The sequence below is a fragment of the Schistocerca nitens genome, chromosome 3 (genome assembly GCF_023898315.1).
Source record: "Schistocerca nitens isolate TAMUIC-IGC-003100 chromosome 3, iqSchNite1.1, whole genome shotgun sequence".
NCBI lineage: Eukaryota > Metazoa > Arthropoda > Insecta > Orthoptera > Acrididae > Schistocerca > Schistocerca nitens.
In genome coordinates, this window is record NC_064616.1 from 636488635 (window position 1) to 636510652 (window position 22018).

Genomic DNA, 22018 nt, shown 5'->3' on the forward strand with positions numbered 1-22018 from the left:
CGGAATTACTTGATTCATTCATTTTATTGTGCTGTTTGTATTCCACTGAGATCTTTCTGTAATTTTATTAATAAGTTTGTAATATTTTGTGTGGTGTGTGTTTTTCTGTATACTTTTCAAGTATTCGTACCCATACCTTACTGAATTTGTAACTGCCTTGAAGGTGATTGGCTCGTAGATCACAGCACATACTGTTCTAAGCAGAGCTATCAAATGGTACTCATTGATTCATATATTCATTCATTGTTCCATAAATTTCTTCATGAAGCAGAGCCTTGAGATACATGGAATGAGTTGTGTAACACATTAACAGACAGACACGGCCACTGCAAACTAAAGTACAGTAACAACAAGTCATAACTAATGCTAGTCTACTTTGAAAACAACCACCCCACTTCCTTTTTCACTACTCAACTGCTGTTCCTATCTAATATTTCAAACAAATCACTTACATAACTAAAAACACAATCAATCATATGTGAAACAGAATCAGCAAAGTCAAAATCTGTTGACAGAAACATTAGAATTAAGTGGTTAAAAATATTCTGATAAATTGTAGAAGGAATGGCTAATAAAATATTCTTTTATGTTTTTGTTAATATCTGGGGATTTTCAAAATTGTACTCAAAATTTACTAACCACCTGCTATAGACTTTTGTGCCAGAATATAAAACTCCATTTTGAACCTTCAAGATGGATGCATAGCCTATATGGCTGCTATTTTTCCTTAAAAAGTGCTTCCATTAAAATTGCAATACTTTGCAGGTGACTTGCAAGAAATATCAAGTTGGCTACATCTTGGATGTATGGTCCAATCACACAAAGCAGCTAGGAGAAATGCCATCTACATTCTGTATATCACAAAGGATTACGCAGTGGATTTCTCTGTCACAAATCACATTTGAAAGTTGGTTTGTTTGTAAAGTGATTGAGTTATGACTTGCATAAGAAGTACAAATTTCTACCAACACATGGAATTCAACAGCTGCTGGATGATGACCTCTTTAGATTGTGGCTTATCATTCTGCAATACTGTAGCCTGCATCAGTTGTGAATGCACTACTGTCATGTGAATATGGAGTCAGTGGGTTCATGCGAGAACAGACATATTGTTTGCTCAACCATGTAGAATAATAGAGCTGTGTCACACATGCTGAGTCAGGATATGGGCTTGTTTACAGCAATACAAGTATTTACACAAAAAGCATGATGACGTCTGGAACACACTGGACTGTCTGTGGCCACTGTTGTGGCTTTCTTTCGCATGGCAGCAAAGAGAGGCACACTGACATTGGTGCACCCAATGACAATGTTGGATGCAGAAGGAGTGGCACCATGTCATGTTTTCTGATGAGTCCTAGTTCTGTGTTAACATCACAATGTATGTATCTACGTATGTGTGTGTGTGTGTGTGTGTGTGTGTGTGTGTGTGTGTGTGTGTGTGTGTGTGTGTGTGTGTGTGTGTGTGGAGGCTCCAGAATGAATTAACATCATACAGAGTGAGCATCTGACATGAAGGTGTGGGGTCTCTTGTTGACTTGGCTGGTAATTTGGACTGTAGGCGCTACATTTCTGACATCTTAAGGCCAGTGGTTGTGCTTAACTTCAAGATATCATAAAAATATCTTTCAATAAGGTAATGCATGACAAAACCGTGACCATGCTATCCTGATCTAGCCTCAGTACAGAAGGTGCTTGACTGTTGCCCCAGGCAACATGTTCTCCAGATCCTTTACCCACTGAAAATATTTAGTCATAAGTTGTTGAGAGACTGGCACACCACAACTCACCAGCCACAATGATTGCTGAACTCTGGCACAGAGCTGAACCAATATGGAATGACATACCCATATCTGTACTCCAAGCTCAGTTCAACCCAGTGCCAGATGGTTTAGAGCCATTGTTGCTGGCAGGGATGGTAGCTCTGTGTAGTAAATTCTGCACCTTGTATACCACCACATCACCTACAAATATAATGACATATTCTTTCTAGTATTCTATACACTGATGACCCAAAACATTATGACTACCTGCTTAACAGCTTGTTTGTCCCTCTTTGGAACAAAATACATCACTGATCCTGCATACAGGGGTCCGTCAGTTTGTTGGTGGGTTTGTAGAGGTATGTGACATCAGAAGTCTATGCAAAGGTCATGTAATTCACATAAAAAACACTGAGTGAGGTAGCACAGTGGTTGGTACACTGGACTCGCATTTGCAAGGATTATGGTTAAAACCTGCATCCAGCCATTCTGATTTAGGATTTCTGTGATTTCCCTAAATTTTTTGAGGCAACCAGGGTGGTTCTTCTGTAAGGGCACAGCCAACTTCTTCCTCCATCCTCCATCTGAACTTGTACTCCATCTCTAATGACCTCATTGTCAACAACACGTTAAACACTGTATATAGGTCCCCATCAGGAAATTTTCATCTATTTCTGAAAAATTTGGACTCCTTGTTGTGCTATCTGTCAGACAGGGGGAAGCAAATTATTATTTGTGGGGACTTCAATGTAGATTCTCTGAAAGAGGGTAATAGGAAAAATGACCTTGAAGTATTACTCGGTTCTTTCAATTTGACACCCGTTATTGATTTTCCTACTCGGGTGGTAAAGGATAGCAGCTCACTGATAGATAACTTCTTTATAGACCAAGATAAGTTTAACCAGATAAATGCTCAGCCTGTTGAGAATGGTCTTTCTGATCATGGTGCACAGCTAGTTACAATATATGACATAGCTCCATTCAGCAATACTAAACAGTCCTCCAAAGTAGTACGTCCAGTCAACGATTTAACTATTGCAAATTTCAGGGAAAGCCTACAGCAGTTAGACTGGGATGAGGTGTACCATGAACCTGATGCCAATTTAAAATATAATTTATTTCATGACATTTTTGTAAATGCATTTGAAAACTGCTTCCCCAAGAAAATAGTTAAATATACTCGTAAGAAACCTTGTAACAAACCAAGGCTTATTAAGGGTATAAAAATATCTTGTAACCGGAAACGGGAAATGTATCTGACAGCAAGAAAGAGTAGTGACCCAGAAACTATCAAAAATTATAAAAACTACTGTGTTATATTAAGAAAAGTTATTAAAAAATCCAGGAGTATGTGTATCATGTCTGAAATCAGCAACTCTGATAATAAGATTAAAACAATTTGCAATATTATTAAAAGAGAAACAGGTCAACCAAGAGCAGAGGAAGACAGTATTACCATCAAATTGAATGAAAACTTTACGAACAAAAAGTCAGAAGTTGAAAGTATTTTTAATAATCATTTTCTAAATGTTGTGGATATAGTAGGATCCAGGTGTTCATTAGAAGATGCTAGGCTGTTAATGGAAGAGGCCATACCTATGCAATTTGATACAATTGAAATCTCACCCACTTCTCCCTCTGAAATTAGGAAAATAATAAACTTGCTTAAAAGCAAAAAATCACATGGAATTGATGGCATTTCCAGCAAAATACTAAAAGCTTGTTCTCAACAGATAAGTAAGATTCTCAGCCACCTGTGTAATAGCTCTCTGGAACAGGGCATTTTCCCTGATAGACTGAAATATGCTATTGTTATACCTTTGCATAAAAAGGGGGATAGATCTGATGTCAACAATTACCGCCCAATCTCCCTTCTAACAGCTTTATCCAAAATTTTTGAGAAAGTAAGGTATTCAAGAGTAGCTTCACATATCTGTAAAAATGAAGTACTAACAAAATGTCAGTTTGGTTTCCAGAAAGGCTTTTCAACAGAAAATGCCATATATGCTTTCACCAGTCAAATTTTGAATGATCTGAATAACCGAACACCACCCATTGGGATTTTTTGTGATCTCTCAAAGGCTTTTGATTGTGTAAATCATGAAATTCTGCTAGACAAGCTCAAGTATTGTGGCATGAGTGGGACAGTGCACAAATGGTTTAATTCGTACCTAACTGGAAGAGTGCAGAAAGTTGAAATAAGTAGTTCTCGTAACATGCAAAGACCAGCACATTCCTCAAACTGGGGAACTATCAAGAATGGGGTTCCACAAGGGTCAGTCTTGGGTCCTTTGTTGTTCTTATTATATATTAATGACTTGCCATTCTATATTCATGAAGAGGCAAAGTTAGTTCTCTTTGCTGATGATACAAGTATAGTAATCACACCTGACAAACAAGAATTAACTGATGAAATTGTCAATACTGTCTTTCAGAAAATTACTAAGTAGTTCCTTGTAAACGGACTCTCACTGAATTTTGATAAGACACAGTACATACAGTTCCGTACAGTGAATGGTATGACTCCATTAATAAATATAGACCTTAATCAGAAGCATATAGCTAAGGTAGAATATTGCAAATTTTAGGTGTGTCCATTGATGAGAGATTAAATTGGAAGAAACACATTGATGATCTGCTGAAACGTTTGAGTTCAGCTACTTATGCAATAAGGGTCATTGCAAATTTTGGTGATAAACATCTTAGTACATTAGCTTACTACGCCTATTTTCACTCATTGCTTTCATATGGCATCATATTTTGGGGTAATTCATCACTGAGGAATAAAGTATTTATTGCACAAAAGCGTGTAATCAGAATAATAGCTGGAGTCCACCCAAGATCATCCTGGAGACATTTATTTAAGGATCTAGGGATATTCACAGTAGCTTCTCAGTATATATACTCTCTTATGAAATTTGTTATTAACAACCAAACCCAATTCAAAAGTAATAGCAGTGTGCATAACTACAATACTAGGAGAAAGGATGATCGTCACTATTCAAGATTAAATCTAACTTTGGCACAGAAAGGGGTGAATTATACTGGCACTAAAGTCTTTGGTCACTTACCAAATAGTATAAAAAGTCTGACAGATAACCAACAAGTATTTAAGAAGAAATTAAAAGAATTTCTGAATGACAACTCCTTTTACTCCATAGAGGAATTTTTAGATATAAATTAAGAAAACAATAAAACAAAAAATATTTTAAAAAAATAAATAAAAATAAATAAAAATAAAAAATAAAGAAAAACAAAAAAACACAATAAAATAAAGTTGTTATATTAACTTAAGTATGTTGTTAAATTAACCTAATTATGTCATGTATTGGAAAATTCGACTCGTTCCACATCATTACGAAATATCGTATTCATGATCCATGGAACTAGTATTAATCTAATCTAATCTACACTAATGTCCTCCTCATCTGCATAAATAATGGGCCGCTGATTTGTGTACGCGGTGAGAGCACCTGATAGTGGCCCATATGGATTCCATAGGATTTACATCAGGTGAATTTGGTCATCGAGACATCAATATCAGTTCACTACAATGCTCATCGAACCACTGTGGCATGGATCTGGCTCAGAGACATGGACAGTTATACTACTGAAAGATGACATTGCCTCATGGAAGACATCAAGCATGAAGGGGTGCTCGGGGTTCACAGCTGTCAGCATGTCTTCGATTACTACCAGGTCCCATGCAACCACAGGAAAATGTCTCTCATAGCATAATACTGCTCCCACCAGGCTGTGTCTGTGGCATGCTGCAAGTTTCAAGCTGCCGTTCACCTTGATGATGGCTTTTGTGGAAATGACAATTGATCTAGTGCAACAAATGTGTAATTCACCCATTGGCTGACGATTGAATTTCAATGGTCCCGGCCCATTGCAGTCATAATTGATGATGTCATTGGGTCAACATGTGAATGCGTAGGGCTGGTCTGCTGCAGAGCTCCATGTTCAACAATGTATGATGAACAGTATGCTCTGAAACACTTATGCATGCACTAGCATTGTGCTCTTTTAACAGAGATGCCACAGATCACCAGCTATCCTACTTTATGGAGGAGGCAAGCCTCCAATCCCCACGTTCTGGGTTTGTCATGGATGTCCAACCATTTAGCACCTAGTGGTAGTTTCACTGTCCTTCTTCCTCTTTCTGGAAATGCTAATGACAATAGCACATGAACTTTCAACCAGCTTCATTATTTTAAAGATACTCAATCATAGGCTGTACGTAATAATAATCTGTCCATTCTCAGAGTTGCTTATCTCAATAGAATTTCCCATTTGCAGCCCATATCATCACTAGGGTGATCCCCCATCATGTCTGCTCTGCTTATGTACTTTTCTTACCACATCATGTGCCCACAACGCAACTGTGTGGCATCCCACGTCAGGGTGGGCGATGCTTATAATGTTTATGGCATGTCGGTGTATATGTACAATAAGTAAAACATTGTATCTTCTATCGCTTCTTGTATTGCTGTTTTGATAACCAGCAGTGTAGGATTGTGGTTGTGAATTTTATTGTTCATCCTAAAGTTACTTTTGTTATTAATCACAAATATCATTAGGGAGTATAAATATTGGCATATAAGTGTAAGAATCCCAAAGCCCTTAAACTATTTTCTGCAAGGTTGTTGTTTATCAGCTTTACATAATATTCTTAGTACACACTTCTGTAGAATAAATACTTTTTTTTTAGTTAAGACACAAGAGAATTAAAAATATTAGCTGCCAGTAAGCATTTATTTATATCAATGGGGCAAGATGAAAATTTGTGCAGTGCGGGATTCGAACTTGTGTCTCCTGCTTACTAGGCAATTGCACTGACCACTATGCCATCCAGACACAGTGGTCACCACAACTGCATCATCTATCCTAGCATGCCCCTGTCAGACCCAAATCCTTAACTTATACTACCCACTACTGATGTAGTGACCCTGATCATTAGGCTTATTACTTGCGGCATCTCACTGATTCCTGTAAGAGTCCGATCTTGATGTGCATCTGCACTGAAAGCATCATTGACCATCATCCCCTTAATTAATATATATGTGTTGTCTGGTCTTTTGGACATATCCTAAACCATAGACACCATTTTGATCCATTTGGATCAATTTGAATCTATTTAGATGAAAATGGTGCCTGTTCTTTAGGATGTGTCCAAAAGACTAGACACTACATATATTATTAATTAAGGTGATGTTGGCTAATGGTCCCTTCAGTATAGATGCATATCAAGCTGAAACTTTTACAGGAATGGGCGAGATTCTGTGAGTAATGAAGCTAATGAGCATGGGCGCTACATCAGTAGTGTATGGTATATTTTGAGATTTTGGGTCTGACAGGAAGCATGCTGGGGTAGTCCACTAGTCCACATGGTGGTTGTGGGCACTGTGTCTGGATGGAATAGTGGTCAGTGTAACTGCCTAGTTGGCAGGAGACCCAGGTTTGAATCCCGGTCTGACACAAATTTTCAACTACCCCCACTGATATAACTCAATGCCCACTGGCAGCTAATGTCTTTATCTCCTTTGTGTCTCGATTCATAGTGGCTGTAGTGTCAAAATGGTGTCTGTTCTTTCAGCCATGTCCAAAAGACCAGACACCAAATATGTAGTTACTTTTTTGAGATTAGCTGAGTTGCTCCAGGAGATTGTACCATAGGAGAACATTAACTGAAAGTATGCAAAGTATGCTAGAAAACCCATCTGCCAATCAAAGCAATGACTCAGATTTATTAGTGCAAAACAAGCATGACTCAGTTTTTTGATTAATTTATCCAAGTACTGGAGCCACTTCAGTTCATTGTCCATCTGGAAGCCAAGGAACTCCACAGATGGAGCCTCATCCTTTGTGTGTGCCTCTTGATCTCAACTTCTGGTACATTTAAGTCATTTTTGTTTGTTTGTAGTTCTGGAAAAAGAATCTTTGTAAAATTAAGGTTTAAGCTGTCTGCTGTGAAATAGATGTAAGTCTATTCCATTATCCTCCTGCCTATGTTTCATATGGGCATGTCTGAACCGTTTATCAATATGCTTGTGTCATCAGCAAATGCTATGTTTTTTAGAGTCCTGCAATGTCATGGGTAAATAACTATTGTATGTCAAGAATAGATGTGAGCCCAGCACTGACTCTTATGAGTCATTAAATTCTACTCCACTTTAAATTTAGTCTTATTCCTGTTGTATGGTTAATGTGTTCCTTTGCTTTATGATGTTAAGATATGTTTCAACCCACGCAAGAGCTAGGTGTTCCTCAGCTTAGTGAGATAGGATCACTACTGTTAATGTGGCACATAATGTAACATAACAGTAATCTTAAACGTTTTGGAACGATTAGACAAACTCCAGTATTTCATTATTAAGTCTTTTATTTATTTGTTGACCAATATGTTGCAGAATAAGTCAATTTGTGATTTTGTGTATATGATGCCGTGATGAGAAATGTACTGGAAATTGATTATGTAAAACCTTATATCATGACAAATTGATGACATAATCATGAACACATCTAAAACACACAGTAATGTATTGAATTAGGCATAAGTAATGCTGTCTTTGTGATGAAAAAGTATTTAACTGAATGCATGTAATTCAGGGACTTCATTCCCTGCTTTTATTGACTGACTAGCAATAATAACAATTACTTAGGGAGTTTTTTGTTCATTCCATTATCACTACTACCCCATACATTTAGTTTGTGGAAAAATCATACATTCATTAGCAAAATTTTGTACACCTAATAAATTATAGTTTAGACAGTGGATTAATATTTCTTCTCCACTATTTACTTTTTAACTATTACCAACACAAAAACTACAATACAAATATATAAATTATGCAAGGCTACATATATAATAGCACAACAATACTTCATGACACAAATTTTATCTGAAAACCCATGACAAAACAGAATCCAGGGCACTTTACAGTTGTTCGCTGTATTTTGCATTGTATGCTAAGATAATTTTAAAATGTTCTATAAAATTTTATGCAAGTGCCAATATTGTTCCCTATGAAGTCAGTAGCAATCATCAAGGAACCTGTTTTGACTCATTGCTTGTATTACTTCCATTCAATCCAATAAAATGAAAATAATAACTACTTTTCTCTTTATTTTTCAGTGAAGATGATCCTCTAGCATTGTTTGATAAGATATATGACAAGCCATGGACCAGATTAGGTCCATATATCATTGGAATGTGTATAGGATGGCTACTGTACAAAACTGACTGCAAAATAACAATGAACAAGGTACCAAGAAAAATGTAAATGAAATAGTTTTTCCTTGCTCTTATTTATTGCATTCCTAAACTGTTGACAGTCAAGTTTGTACCCTATATGGACATTATTTTGGATATATGTGTCTAGGATTATCATTCATAAACTCTGAGTAGAGTTCCATTCACTTTATTTCTCATTTATGTGGATACATTGCAAGTTCTGGAAAAGTAACACAAATTGGTGTATTCCCCAAAACTTTAAATTTTATCAGTGGCTTATCCACCATTGTATTCTCAGCAATTGTATAGTGAAGATTCATTCTTTTATCTCCTTGGGAGAGTTACTTATCAGGGCTTGTAGGCAAAAACAGTCATTTTGAGGGGCTTAGAACACTGGTCACAGATAATTTATGTCTCTTTTGGAAAGATAAAAATTCCCAAGGGATCGGACTAGACTATAAGCTGGATGCTGAAATGCATTTATTCCAAAATCCTTAAGATTTTTTTAACAAACTCTCAGTGACTGAGACATTCGATTTGCAGTTTGGAGGAATGGTGTTCACATTTTCATTCACCAATCCAAATTTAAGTTTTCTGTGATTTCTCTCAATGATTTCAGCTACACACTAAAATGGTTCCTTTCAAGAAGGGCAGAGCCAATTGCCAATTTCACCCCCATTCTTGTCCGTTCTGAGATTGTATTCCATCTCTAATGGTTTCATCATCATTCCTCACTCTCTCTCTCTCTCTCTCTCTCTCTCTCTCTCTCTCTCTCTCTCTCTCTCTCTTCTGTACTGTGAGCAGATGCACATGGGCAGATCACATTGGACCTATTGTTGCTCTTTCTCCTGGATTCTTTGAAGAAGTTTAGGAAAGCATACTTCAGCTTGTTGATCCATCATTACTGTTGCTCATTCTTCAGACCCAATTGTGGTGATGTGCCCACAGGGTGTTTCAAAAAGGATATACATGTTACAATGTATTATCTATCAATCACTGTGCCACAGCTTGGTTATTGGAGGAACAAATACATTGTCTACTTTATATTCCTTGCTGCCAGATGTTGTTTGTCTTCTGTTTCTTGATTACCATCATGTTGCAAAATGGCTACTCTGCAAGAGAAATCATTTTGTGCTCTCAAGTTTTTGAAGTGCAATTCCATGATATTATAGTACAAAAATGTTGCAGGATGAGGTACCAAACTGATCCTCTGAATGGATGGAACATTCACAGATGCTATCAACAGTTTGTAGACACAGAATGTGTATGTAAAGGAAAGAGTCCCAGCCACTCCCATGTTTCTGATGAAAATATCACACAGATTCAGCTGCTTTCCAATGTATTAAAGGAAAGAGTCCCAGCCACCCTCATGTTTCTGATGAAAATGTCACACAGATTCAGCTGCTTTCCAATATAGTCCTACAAAATCAACTCGTTATTAACAGTCAGTAGTATCCTGCTATGTTACAAAAATTGGTTATTTCTGAGGATGTACAAGTGAAACTCCATTTATCAACAAGGTTAGGCACCCCCTCGCTGGAGTCACAAAGTGAATGGAACTCTACTCAGCCATTGGATTGGTTGTGAAACAGCAGGCAACTTAGCCCTTCACAGCTGGCCTCCGTGGTCACCAGATTTGAAGCCCTATGGCTTCTGCTTGTGGGGTTTCATTAAGAACAATGTTTATGTATCAACACTACCACAGAACCTAGAGGAGTTGAAGAACCAAATAAGTACTGCCATAACATTAATGACAATGGACATTCATTCTCTAGTATGAGAGGAATGTGAGTATCAATGTGACATTGTTCATGTCATTGGTGGAGGACATATTGAACATCTGTAATCTAAACTTGAGAAAGTCATAAATATATGTCCCAAGTTTCATAGTTGCATGTCTTACAATTTAATAAATATATGTGTTCAAAATAAGTATATTCTTTTTGAAACACCATATATTTTGTCACCAGTTACAATGCTGAATACATTTATTTATTTCAGTCATTAGATGTATTATGAGTGATAAATGTTGTATCATTACATATAGGCCCTTTCATTTTGATGGTACAATGACATTTACATAGTCTACTCTAAAATTTAACCTATATATAAAAAAAGATTGCAGCATAGTATGTAGATGACTTTTTGCAATATATTACATATTAATTTCTTCTTTACAATTTGTGACTAATTCCCTTATGTTTAAATTTAAATTTAAAGTCATGGGATAGCTATATGTACCTATCCGGATGGTGATAGTATCACATACACAAGGGATAAAAGGGCAATGCATTGGTGGAGTTGTCATTTGTACTAAGGTGACTCATTTTGGACATGATTAGCACCATACAACAGGAATTAACAGACTTTGAATTTGGAACAGTAATTTGAGGTAGACACGTGGGACATTCCATTTTGGAAATTGTTAGGGAATTCAATATTCCAAGATCCACAGTGTCAAGAGTGTGGTGAGAATACCAGATTTCAGGCATTACCTCTCACCAAGGACAATGCAGTGACTGACATCCTTCACTTAATGACCAAGACCTGAGGTGTTTGCATAGAGTTTTCAGTGCAGATAGACAGGCAACACTGTGTGAAATAACCACAGAAATCAACATGGCTTCTACAACGAATGTATCCACTGGGACAGTATGGTATAATTTGGCACCAGATGATCAATGTGAGTGCCTTTGCTAATAGCACATCACCTGCAGCACCTCTTCTGGGCTCATCACCATATTGGTGGGACCCAAAACAGCTGGAAAACTATGTCCTGGTAAGATGAGTCCTGATTTCAGTTGGTAAGAGCTGAGGCACTGTGCAAGCTGGTGGTGGCACCGTAATGGTGTGGTCTGTGTTTTCACAGAATGGACGGAACCCTCTGATCCAACTAAACTGATCACTGACTGGAAGTGGTTATGTTGCAGCCATTATAGACATCATGTTCCTAAACTACAATGGAATTTTTCCAGATGTCAATGTGCCATGTTACCAGGCCATAATTGTTCATGGCTGGTGTGAAGAACATTACGGACAATTTGAGTGAATGATTTGGCTAGCCATCAATGATTTATGTTACATAATCATGGGGTCAGTCCATGCACAAAATCCTGCACCAGCAACACTTTCATAACTATGGATGGCTGTAGAGGCACCATGGCTCAGTATTATATAGATTGACTCTTACACAGAAGATAACAGCAACCAGCCACTTTTTACAATGCTATTTATTTATTTAAACAGTGCCGTTACCGGTTTCGAACTGACAGGTTCATATTCAGATGGCAAGTTCACATTTTACATTATATTTCACCTTTTGTTTCCCCAACTGATGAAATTTCCATGGGATAGTGGTGCTCCACAACTACAACAAGATGTGAGACAATATATTTTTCACTGTAATTGTGCATCACAATGATTTTAAGTGATGTAAACAAATTATTAAATGATAAATGTTTCATTTACTTACGATGAAAAATCCATGCCATTATGTTCCAGTGCAGACTGCTTATGATCTTGTAGCAGCGAAAAACTGTATCAAGCACTCTTTTATCTATATTATATGCACATAATGTAAAGCAACACACTAAGAAGTTTGATCACATTGAGGTATATATACAAGGATGGTGATATTACAGCCATAACAATGGCAAAGACTTCCACTCTCATTTTATATTGCGTGCATATATATACATAAAAAAGTGCATCATACAGATTTTTGCTGCTGCAAGATCATAAGCAGTCTGCACTGGAACACAATGGTACAGATTTTTCATTGTAAGTAAACGAAATATCTTCCCTTTAATAATGTGTTTACATTAGTTAAAAAGACATTGTCTCACATCTCGTTTTAGTTGTAGGGCACCACTACCCCAAGGAAACTTTGTCAGTTGGGGAAACAAATGTCAAAAGGTAACATAAAACGTGGAGTAGCTGTCTGAAGCTGAACCTGTCAGTTCGAAACCAGTAACGGCACTGCTTAAATAAATAAACAGCATTGTAAAAGTGGCTGGTTGCTGTTATCTTCTATACAAGAGTCAGCCTATATTTTGTACACAACCGTGGACTCAAAATGTCAGTTTTTGACAAAATAGCACATGGCTCAGCAATGACTTGTTGAGTCCATGCCACAGTGAGTTGCTGTACTACTCCAGGCAAAATGAGGTCAACACAATATTAGGAGATACTTTTGTCACCTCAGTGAATATGAAAATATAAAGGAAGGGCAGTCACTCACATTCAGCTGACTTATATGCTGTACATGGACCCATGTAACAGAACATATTATTAACAACTAGCTTTTGAGCTCTGGCTCTTCTTCTGACAGAAGCTGCTCACATTCACATACACAACTGGACAGGTACTCAAATACACACTATCTCATCTGTGATGAGTTACTCATATTACTCATATAGTAAAACATTTATTAAATAACCAAATTAATTAATTATAATTGATGTCCTTCAGTTGGGTAAATCATATTTTCCCTGCTCTTAATGAACTATTTAATTTAGTTTGCAGTGATATGTGGATGGCTGCTTTCAATAACAGGCATCCTGGCACTTATCTATGGCCTGTACAATGTGGAACTGCACCCAGTAACTGGTGCTGCATATTCTTCACTGAGTCATTCTGCCTGGGCATTGGCTCTGGGATGGATTGTTGTAGCTTGTTCAACAGGCTATGGTGGTAAGACTTGTAACTAAATTCCATAACAAAATAAATGTATTTCTAGGCCCTAATTGTCCAGTAAATCTGTGATATAATCTTTTTTTTTAAATTTTCTTTACTTACATGTAACAGTAAATTGTTTTTCAAAAATTACTGCACCTTTACAAGAACTACTCAGTCCATTATCAATTAATTACGTTTTTATGACATCAGAATACAGCATCTGAGTCAACAGAAAGCACTCTGATAGAATCAGTATTGCTGTAGACCTGTGAGTTAAAAATATTGACCATAGCACTTGTGTTATTGCCTCCTTAATATATTAGTCCCTTGGAAAAGATCTCAGGATTTCACAGTTTAAGCACACTATACATATTTTTTGTTAATGTTGTAAAAAAGTTAATTATAATCCTTATATGTAAGCCATAGTGCACTTCAGGAGAATATCAACATATATTATAGAGGAACACTTGCCACATGTACTAGTAATAATGGAACATGGTCTAAAATGCAGTGAAATACTACATTATAGATTAGGTTACATACTAGCAAATAGTTATTGTAAGCAAAACCATAAAGGTGGTGGTGTGGCAGATTATGTTAATAAGGACATAGAAGCTAAAAAATTTCCTTTCTTGAACACCACACCAAAGAAGGATCAATTGAAATGACAGGTATTGTACTCCACAGTAATGAACTTAAGTTACAAAAGCATAAAGTGATTGGAGTATATAGGCCACCAAATGCTGATGTAATGCTGTTTATGGATAAACTTAGTAGTGTTGTTGGTCAGGCCAGTTCTAATGACCTTACTATATTAGGTGACTTTAATATAGATGCAAACTCAAATAGTATAGTAAACTTGAAACTCAGTGATGTACTGACCTCATACAATCTTATAAATATAGTGAACTCTGACACCAGAGTGATGGACACATGTTCAACAAAGATGTTATAGATAAGGTAAATTACAGTAACTTAGATTTTCTTTATTCTGACCACTTCTGTCAGATAATAGAATACAAAAATTCAGTTGTGCCTAAAATAACAAAAATTGTGCTACAGAAACAAATGCTGAATACCTCAAATATTAATGCCCTTAAAGACAAACTAGCGATTGAGAAATGGGATTCTGTATACCAGATAAATGGGTCAGATGAGAAATGGAATGAATTCTACTCAACCCTACTGCATCACTATGAATATAGTTGTCCAGTCAGAGAAATCCAGAAGGTAGTTAAACACTGTTAAAATGGAAGAAATCCTAGACTAAAAATCCCAACAAATCTGATTAGGCTCGGGCAGCAAGTACATGATCTAAACCAGCTTTATAAAGCTACTACTATGCAGGTTTTCAAGGAAAAATACAATAGGACCATGCAAACTTTTAAAACTGAAATTGTTAACCTAAGGAAGCAGATTAACAGCAAAACAATAGAACAGTCTGACAACATAAGCAAAGCATCTTGGAATCTGATTGACAAATACCGAAAAGGTGCCAACAAGATGAACGTGGAACCACTCAGCATAAGACATGATGGTAACATTATAAAAAACCCAGATACTATATGTAATATTTTTAATAACTACTACATTTCTGGTGGACACTCAACCCCTATTGTGGAAATTGAAATAAGAACACTGTGAATTCATTGTCCCAGGAAGGGGAAACTTTATTGACACATTCCTGGGGTCAGATACATCACATGATCACACTGACAGAACCACAGGCACATAGACACAGGCAACAGAGCATGCACAATGTCGGCACTAGTACAGTGTATATCCACCTTTCGCAGCAATGCAGGCTGCTATTCTCCCATGGAGACGATCGTAGAGATGCTGGATGTAGTCCTGTGGAACGGCTTGCCATGCCATTTCCACCTGGTGCCTCAGTTGGACCAGCGTTCGTGCTGGACATGCAGACCGCGTGAGATGACGCTTCATCCAGTCCCAAACATGCTCAATGGGGGACAGATCCGGAGATCTTGCTGGCCAGGGTAGTTGACTTACACCTTCTAGAGCACGTTGGGTGGCACGGGATACATGCGGACGTGCATTGTCCTGTTGGAACAGCAAGTTCCCTTGCCGGTCTAGGAATGGTAGAACGATGGGTTCGATGACGGTTTGGATGTACCGTGCACTATTCAGTGTCCCCTCGACGATCACCAGTGGTGTACGGCCAGTGTAGGAGATCGCTCCCCACACCATGATGCCGGGTGTTGGCCCTGTGTGCCTCGGTCGTATGCAGTCCTGATTGTGGCGCTCACCTGCACGGCGCCAAACACGCATACGACCATCATTGGCACCAAGGCAGAAGCGACTCTCATCACTGAAGACGACACGTCTCCATTCGTCCCTCCATTCACGCCTGTCGCGACACCACTGGAGGCGGGCTGCATGATGTTGGGGCGTGAGCGGAAGACGGCCTAACGGTGTGCGGGACCGTAGCCCAGCTTCATGGAGACGGTTGCAAATGGTCTTCGCCGATACCCCAGGAGCAACAGTGTCCCTAATTTGCTGGGAAGTGGCGGTGCGGTCCCCTACGGCACTGCGTAGGATCCTATGGTCTTGGCGTGCATCCGTGCGACGCTGCGGTCCGGTCCCAGGTCGACGGGCACGTGCACCTTCCGCCGACCACTGGCGACAACATCGATGTACTGTGGAGACCTCACGCCCCACGTGTTGAGCAATTCGGCGGTACGTCCACCCGGCCTCCCGCATGCCCACTATACGCCCTCGCTCAAAGTCCGTCAACTGCACATACGGTTCACGTCCACGCTGTCGCGGCATGCTACCAGTGTTAAAGACTGTGATGGAGCTCCGTATGCCATGACAAACTGGCTGACACTGACGGCGGCGGTGCACAAATGCTGCGCAGCTAGCGCCATTCGACGGCCAACACCGCGGTTCCTGGTGTGTCCGCTGTGCCGTGCGTGTGATCATTGCTTGTACAGCCCTCTCGCAGTGTCCGGAGCAAGTATGGTGGGTCTGACACACCGGTGTCAATGTGTTCTTTTTTCCATTTCCAGGAGTGTAGATTCACAGGTAGAGACCCGATGCCATCTCACCCAGTGTACCGAATTTGAATTTATGAAAGTGAATGAGCAGGAGGTTCACAGGGCAGTATACATGCTAAAGAAAAGATTTTCATCTGGTTGGGATGGCATGTCCAGTGCTATTAGTAAAGCGTGCTTAAAAGAAATCTCTAAACCTCTTACTCACCTGATTAATTGCAGCTTTAGAGAAAACGTGTATCCGATGGTTCTAAAAATGAGTGTAGTGAAACCAGTGTATAAAAAGGGAAGTAAGGAAGATGTCTCCAACTATATACCAATGTCATTTATTCCCACTTTTAGTACGATATTCGAAAGCATTATCCTTTCTCAGCTAAGTGCCTTTTTCACAAAACATAAACTGCTTGTACATTCACAGCATGGCTTCAGAAAAGAACTAAGTACAACCACAGCAGTTACACAGTTTATCCATGAAGTTTACTGTCTGTTGGACCAGAAGATACAGACTGTAGCTATATTTTTGGACCTGACAAGAGCATTTGATACAGTAACCCATAGGGTACTTCTTAAAAAGCTAAAATCTTATAGTATTGGGAATCAAGCCATGAATCTTATAACCACATACCTGCTGAATCATAAGCAAAGCACTAAATTGTCATACAAACTAGATAATAAAATCATGAACTCCCAGTCCACCAGTGAACCTGCATTACAAGGTGTACCACAGGGCTCAATCCTTGGACCCTTTCTCTTCCTTATACAGGGTGTTACAAAAAGGTATGGCCAAACTTTCAGGAAACATTCCTCACACACAAAGAAAGAAAATATGTTATGTGGGCATGCATCCAGAAACGCTTACTTTCGATGTTAGAGCTCATTTTATTACTTCTCTTCAAATCACATTAATCATGAAATGGAAACACACAGCAACAGAACGTACCAGTGTGACTTCAAACACTTTGTTACAGGAAATGTTCAAAATGTCCTCCGTTAGCGAGGATACATGCATCAACCCTCCGTCGCATGGAATCCCTGATGCGCTGATGCAGCCCTGGAGAATGGCGTATTGTATCACAGCCGTCCACAATATGAGCACGAAGAGTCTCTACATTTGGTACCGGGCTTGCGTAGACAAGAGCTTTCAAATGCCCCCATAAATGAAAGTCAAGAGGGTTGAGGTCAGGAGAGCGTGGAGGCCACGGAATTGGTCCGCCTCTACCAGTCCATCGGTCACCGAATCTGTTGTTGAGAAGCGTACGAACACTTTGACTGAAATGTGCAGGAGCTCCATCGTGCATGAACCACATGTTGTGTCGTACTTGTAAAGGCACATGTTCTAGCAGCACAGGTAGAGTATCCCGTATGAAATCATAACAACGTGCTCCATTGAGCGTAGGTGGAAGAACATGGGGCCCAATCAAGACATCACCAACAATGCCTGCCCAAACGTTCACAGAAAATCTGTAGAGCAATGAGTCACATGTCAACACAAGCACTGAAGTCAACATTACCTTCCTTCAATTGGGCCAACTGGCGGTGCATCGAGGAAGTACAGTACATACTGACGAAACTAAAATGAGCTCTAACATGGAAATTAAGTGTTTCCGGACACATGTCCACATAACATCTTTTCTTTATTTGTATGTGAGGAATGTTTCCTGAAAGTTTGGCCGCACCTTTTTGTAACACCCTGTATATACAGGGTGTTTCAAAAATGACCGGTATATTTGAAACGGCAATAAAAACTAAACGAGCAGCGATAGAAATACACCGTTTGTTGCAATATGCTTGGGACAACAGTACATTTTCAGGCGGACAAACTTTCGAAATTACAGTAGTTACAATTTTCAACAACAGATGGCACTGCAAGTGATGTGAAAGATATAGAAGACAACGCAGTCTGTGGGTGCGCCATTCTGTACGTCGTCTTTCTGCTGTAAGCGTGTGCTGTTCACAACGTGCAAGTGTGCTGTAGACAACATGGTTTATTCCTTATAACAGAGGATTTTTCTGGTGTTGGAATTCCACCGCCTAGAACACAGTGTTGTTGCAACAAGACGAAGTTTTCAATGGAGGTTTAATGTAACCAAAGGACCGAAAAGCGATACAATAAAGGATCTGTTTGAAAAATTTCAACGGACTGGGAACGTGACGGATGAACGTGCTGGAAAGGTAGGGCGACCGCGTACGGCAACCACAGAGGGCAACGCGCAGCTAGTGCAGCAGGTGATCCAACAGCGGCCTCGGGTTTCCATTCGCCGTGTTGCAGCTGCGGTCCAAATGACGCCAACGTCCACGTATCGTCTCATGCGCCAGAGTTTACACCTCTATCCATACAAAATTCAAACGCGGCAACCCCTCAGCGCCGCTACCATTGCTGCACGAGAGACATTCGCTAATGATATAGTGCACAGGATTGATGACGGCGATATGCATGTGGGCAGCATTTGGTTTACTGACGAAGCTTATTTTTACCTGGACGGCTTCGTCAATAAACAGAACTGGTGCATATGGGGAACTGAAAAGCCCCATGTTGCATTCCCATCGTCCCTGCATCCTCAAAAAGTACTGGTCTGGGCCGCCATTTCTTCCAAAGGAATCATTGGCCCATTTTTCAGATCCGAAACGATTACTGCATCACGCTATCTGGACATTCTTCGTGAATTTGTAGCGGTACAAACTGCCTTAGACGACACTGCGAACACCTCGTGGTTTATGCAAGATGGTGCCCGGCCACATCGCACGGCCGACATCTTTCATTTCCTGAATGAATATTTAGATGATCGTGTGATTGCTTTGGGCTATCCGAAACATACAGGAGGCGGCATGGATTGGCCTCCCTATTCGCCAGACATGAACCCCTGTGACTTATTTCTGTGGGGACACTTGAAAGACCAGGTGTACCGCCAGAATCCAGAAACAATTGAACAGCTGAAGCAGTACATCTCATCTGCATGTGAAGCCATTCCGCCAGACACTTTGTCAAAGGTTTCGGGTAATTTCATTCAGAGACTACGCCATATTATTGCTACGCATGGTGGATATGTGGAAAATATCGTACTATAGAGTTTCCCAGACCGCAGCGCCATCTGTTGTTGAAAATTGTAACTACTGTAATTTCGAAAGTTTGTCTGCCTGAAAATGTACTGTTGTCCCAAGCATATTGCAACAAACGGTGTATTTCTATCGCTGCTCGTTTAGTTTTTATTGCCATTTCAAATATACCGGCCATTTTTGAAACACCCTGTATTAACGACATTGCACAATGCATTAACTCCCATATTGTAAGTTATGCAGATGACATGTCAATATTATTCTATGGAAGTGAATCTAATGAGCTAGAATCTCTTGCTACTAGTGGTGTAACAGAAGTAACAAAATATTCAATGATCAGGGACTCAAGGTGAATGTCACCAAATCTCAACTACTGACATTTAAAACAGGCAGTTTTCACCACAACAATATGAGTAATTTGTGTAATATCTCTGCAACAGAAAATGGTAACTGCAAATCCCTGGATGTGTATGTTGATGAAAATTTGCGGTGGACATACCATATTAATTTTGTATGCGGAAAAGTCAATAGTGCCGCATATCTCCTCAGCCAGCTCGCAAATATAGTTCCTAGCCAAACACTGAAATTAGTATATTATGGAACACTTTACCCCTTTCTCAATTTCAGAATTGAGCTATGGGGCTGTGCAGCTGACACACATTTAAAAAGAATACTACTACTACAGAAAAGAGCAATAAGACATATACATGGGATGAGACATAGAGATTCATGTCGTGAAGTGTTTGTGCAGCACAAATACCTGACAATATATTCTCTGTATATCTTCAAAATAGCTGTATTTTTTATAAGTCAACCAACAGAAGCTATCAAGGGCAGTGATGTACATGATCACAACACTAGACCAAAGTGTAACTATTTCCATAACAGAACAACAGTAAAAATGACTGATAGATGTACATACATCAGTGGTTTGATTTGGTATAACAAGCTACCAAATGCTCTAAGAATGTACACGGGAAATGTTTTTAAAACAAAATTAAAACCTTTTCTAATAGAAAAATGTTTATATTCTTTCAACGAATTTTAAGATAGTGATTGTAACATGAGGGATTAACATATCAGTTGTAATGTGATAAATGTAAAAAATAGACATAAGAAGCAACAGCTACAGAATATAGTGTATTTTATAAGTGTAAATATAACCATAGTATTAAGTCTGGCTTTTGCATTACAATGGCTCCATGCAAAGAAAATGTAAATAAATAAACATTCCTTCATTGAAATAACAGTACTGGATTAAAAATATTTGTGTAACGCAGTTAACATAATAAACAAAATTTTCAATGGGAAATGATGACTAACATTTCCTTTTTTGTGACTGAGTATTTTGCAACTAGGTTATCACTTGACATTATTTATCATAACAAATATAAGAATAGTAAGGTGAACTTCAATTCATACATGCAGGGTCATGACACATTTTTACATCAAAATATTTTTACTAGACTTTAGTTTATGTAGCAACATTTATTGTTTCAACAGATTACAGTATATATATCACCATGCTCTATTTTATGATAGACATATGCAAAATAATTTAATAATTGCATTTTAAATTAATAGAAAATACACATAAAATTACACCTCTCACAAAATAAGTAGGGTTTAAGGTTCCATGTAGCAGATTTTGTGTGTTAAGTGAACCAGTTTATTCTGAAATAGCACTATGTGTCTATGAATACAGAAATATTATTTTACTTTTAGAGTTGTGTGGCATTCACAAGCTGCTTCATACGGAAAGATGTACAATACAAAATTTATTTGCAGAAAATGTCATACTAGTGGTTAATCCTCATTTAAAAAAATGAAAGTTGTTTAACTACACATACTATAAGACTTGGATTGACTATCTGCCTGTAAGCTGGGAACACATGAACTAAATCACACATGAAAAAGATAAAATGTATAAACTTCTAATTATTCAGTGAAGTGAGTGGTGTCATGTTGAAGATGAGAGGAGAATTATTTAGTATTAATAACTGCTCTGTCTGAGTTATGGTTTAGAAATAATATGCACTGGAAGTGTAACTCCTAAACACATCATGTGATTTTTGTAAACAAAGTGTCACTTGACAGAGCAGGTACTGAATGATATACATACAACTGGAGAATATACCTAAAGTCAAATGAGGTACTAAAACCATTGCTTATTCATTAATTAGTTAACTAATATTTCCATGTACACAAAATGCCAAATATGTCATTGTAGAAAACGACAGATATTAAAATTTTACATTACCTAATACATAACT

The 22018-nt window shown here is 38.5% G+C and overlaps 1 protein-coding gene across 1 annotated transcript in view; it reads left to right on the plus strand.

Annotated features, from left to right (window-relative positions):
- Window positions 1-22018, plus strand: part of LOC126249374 (O-acyltransferase like protein-like) — a 272872-nt gene that overhangs the window by 239843 nt on the left and 11011 nt on the right. The window contains exons 13-14 of the mRNA XM_049951028.1: window positions 8902-9031; window positions 13518-13692. Coding sequence (XP_049806985.1) covers window positions 8902-9031; window positions 13518-13692 — 305 coding nt within the window. The remainder of the gene's footprint in view (window positions 1-8901; window positions 9032-13517; window positions 13693-22018) is intronic.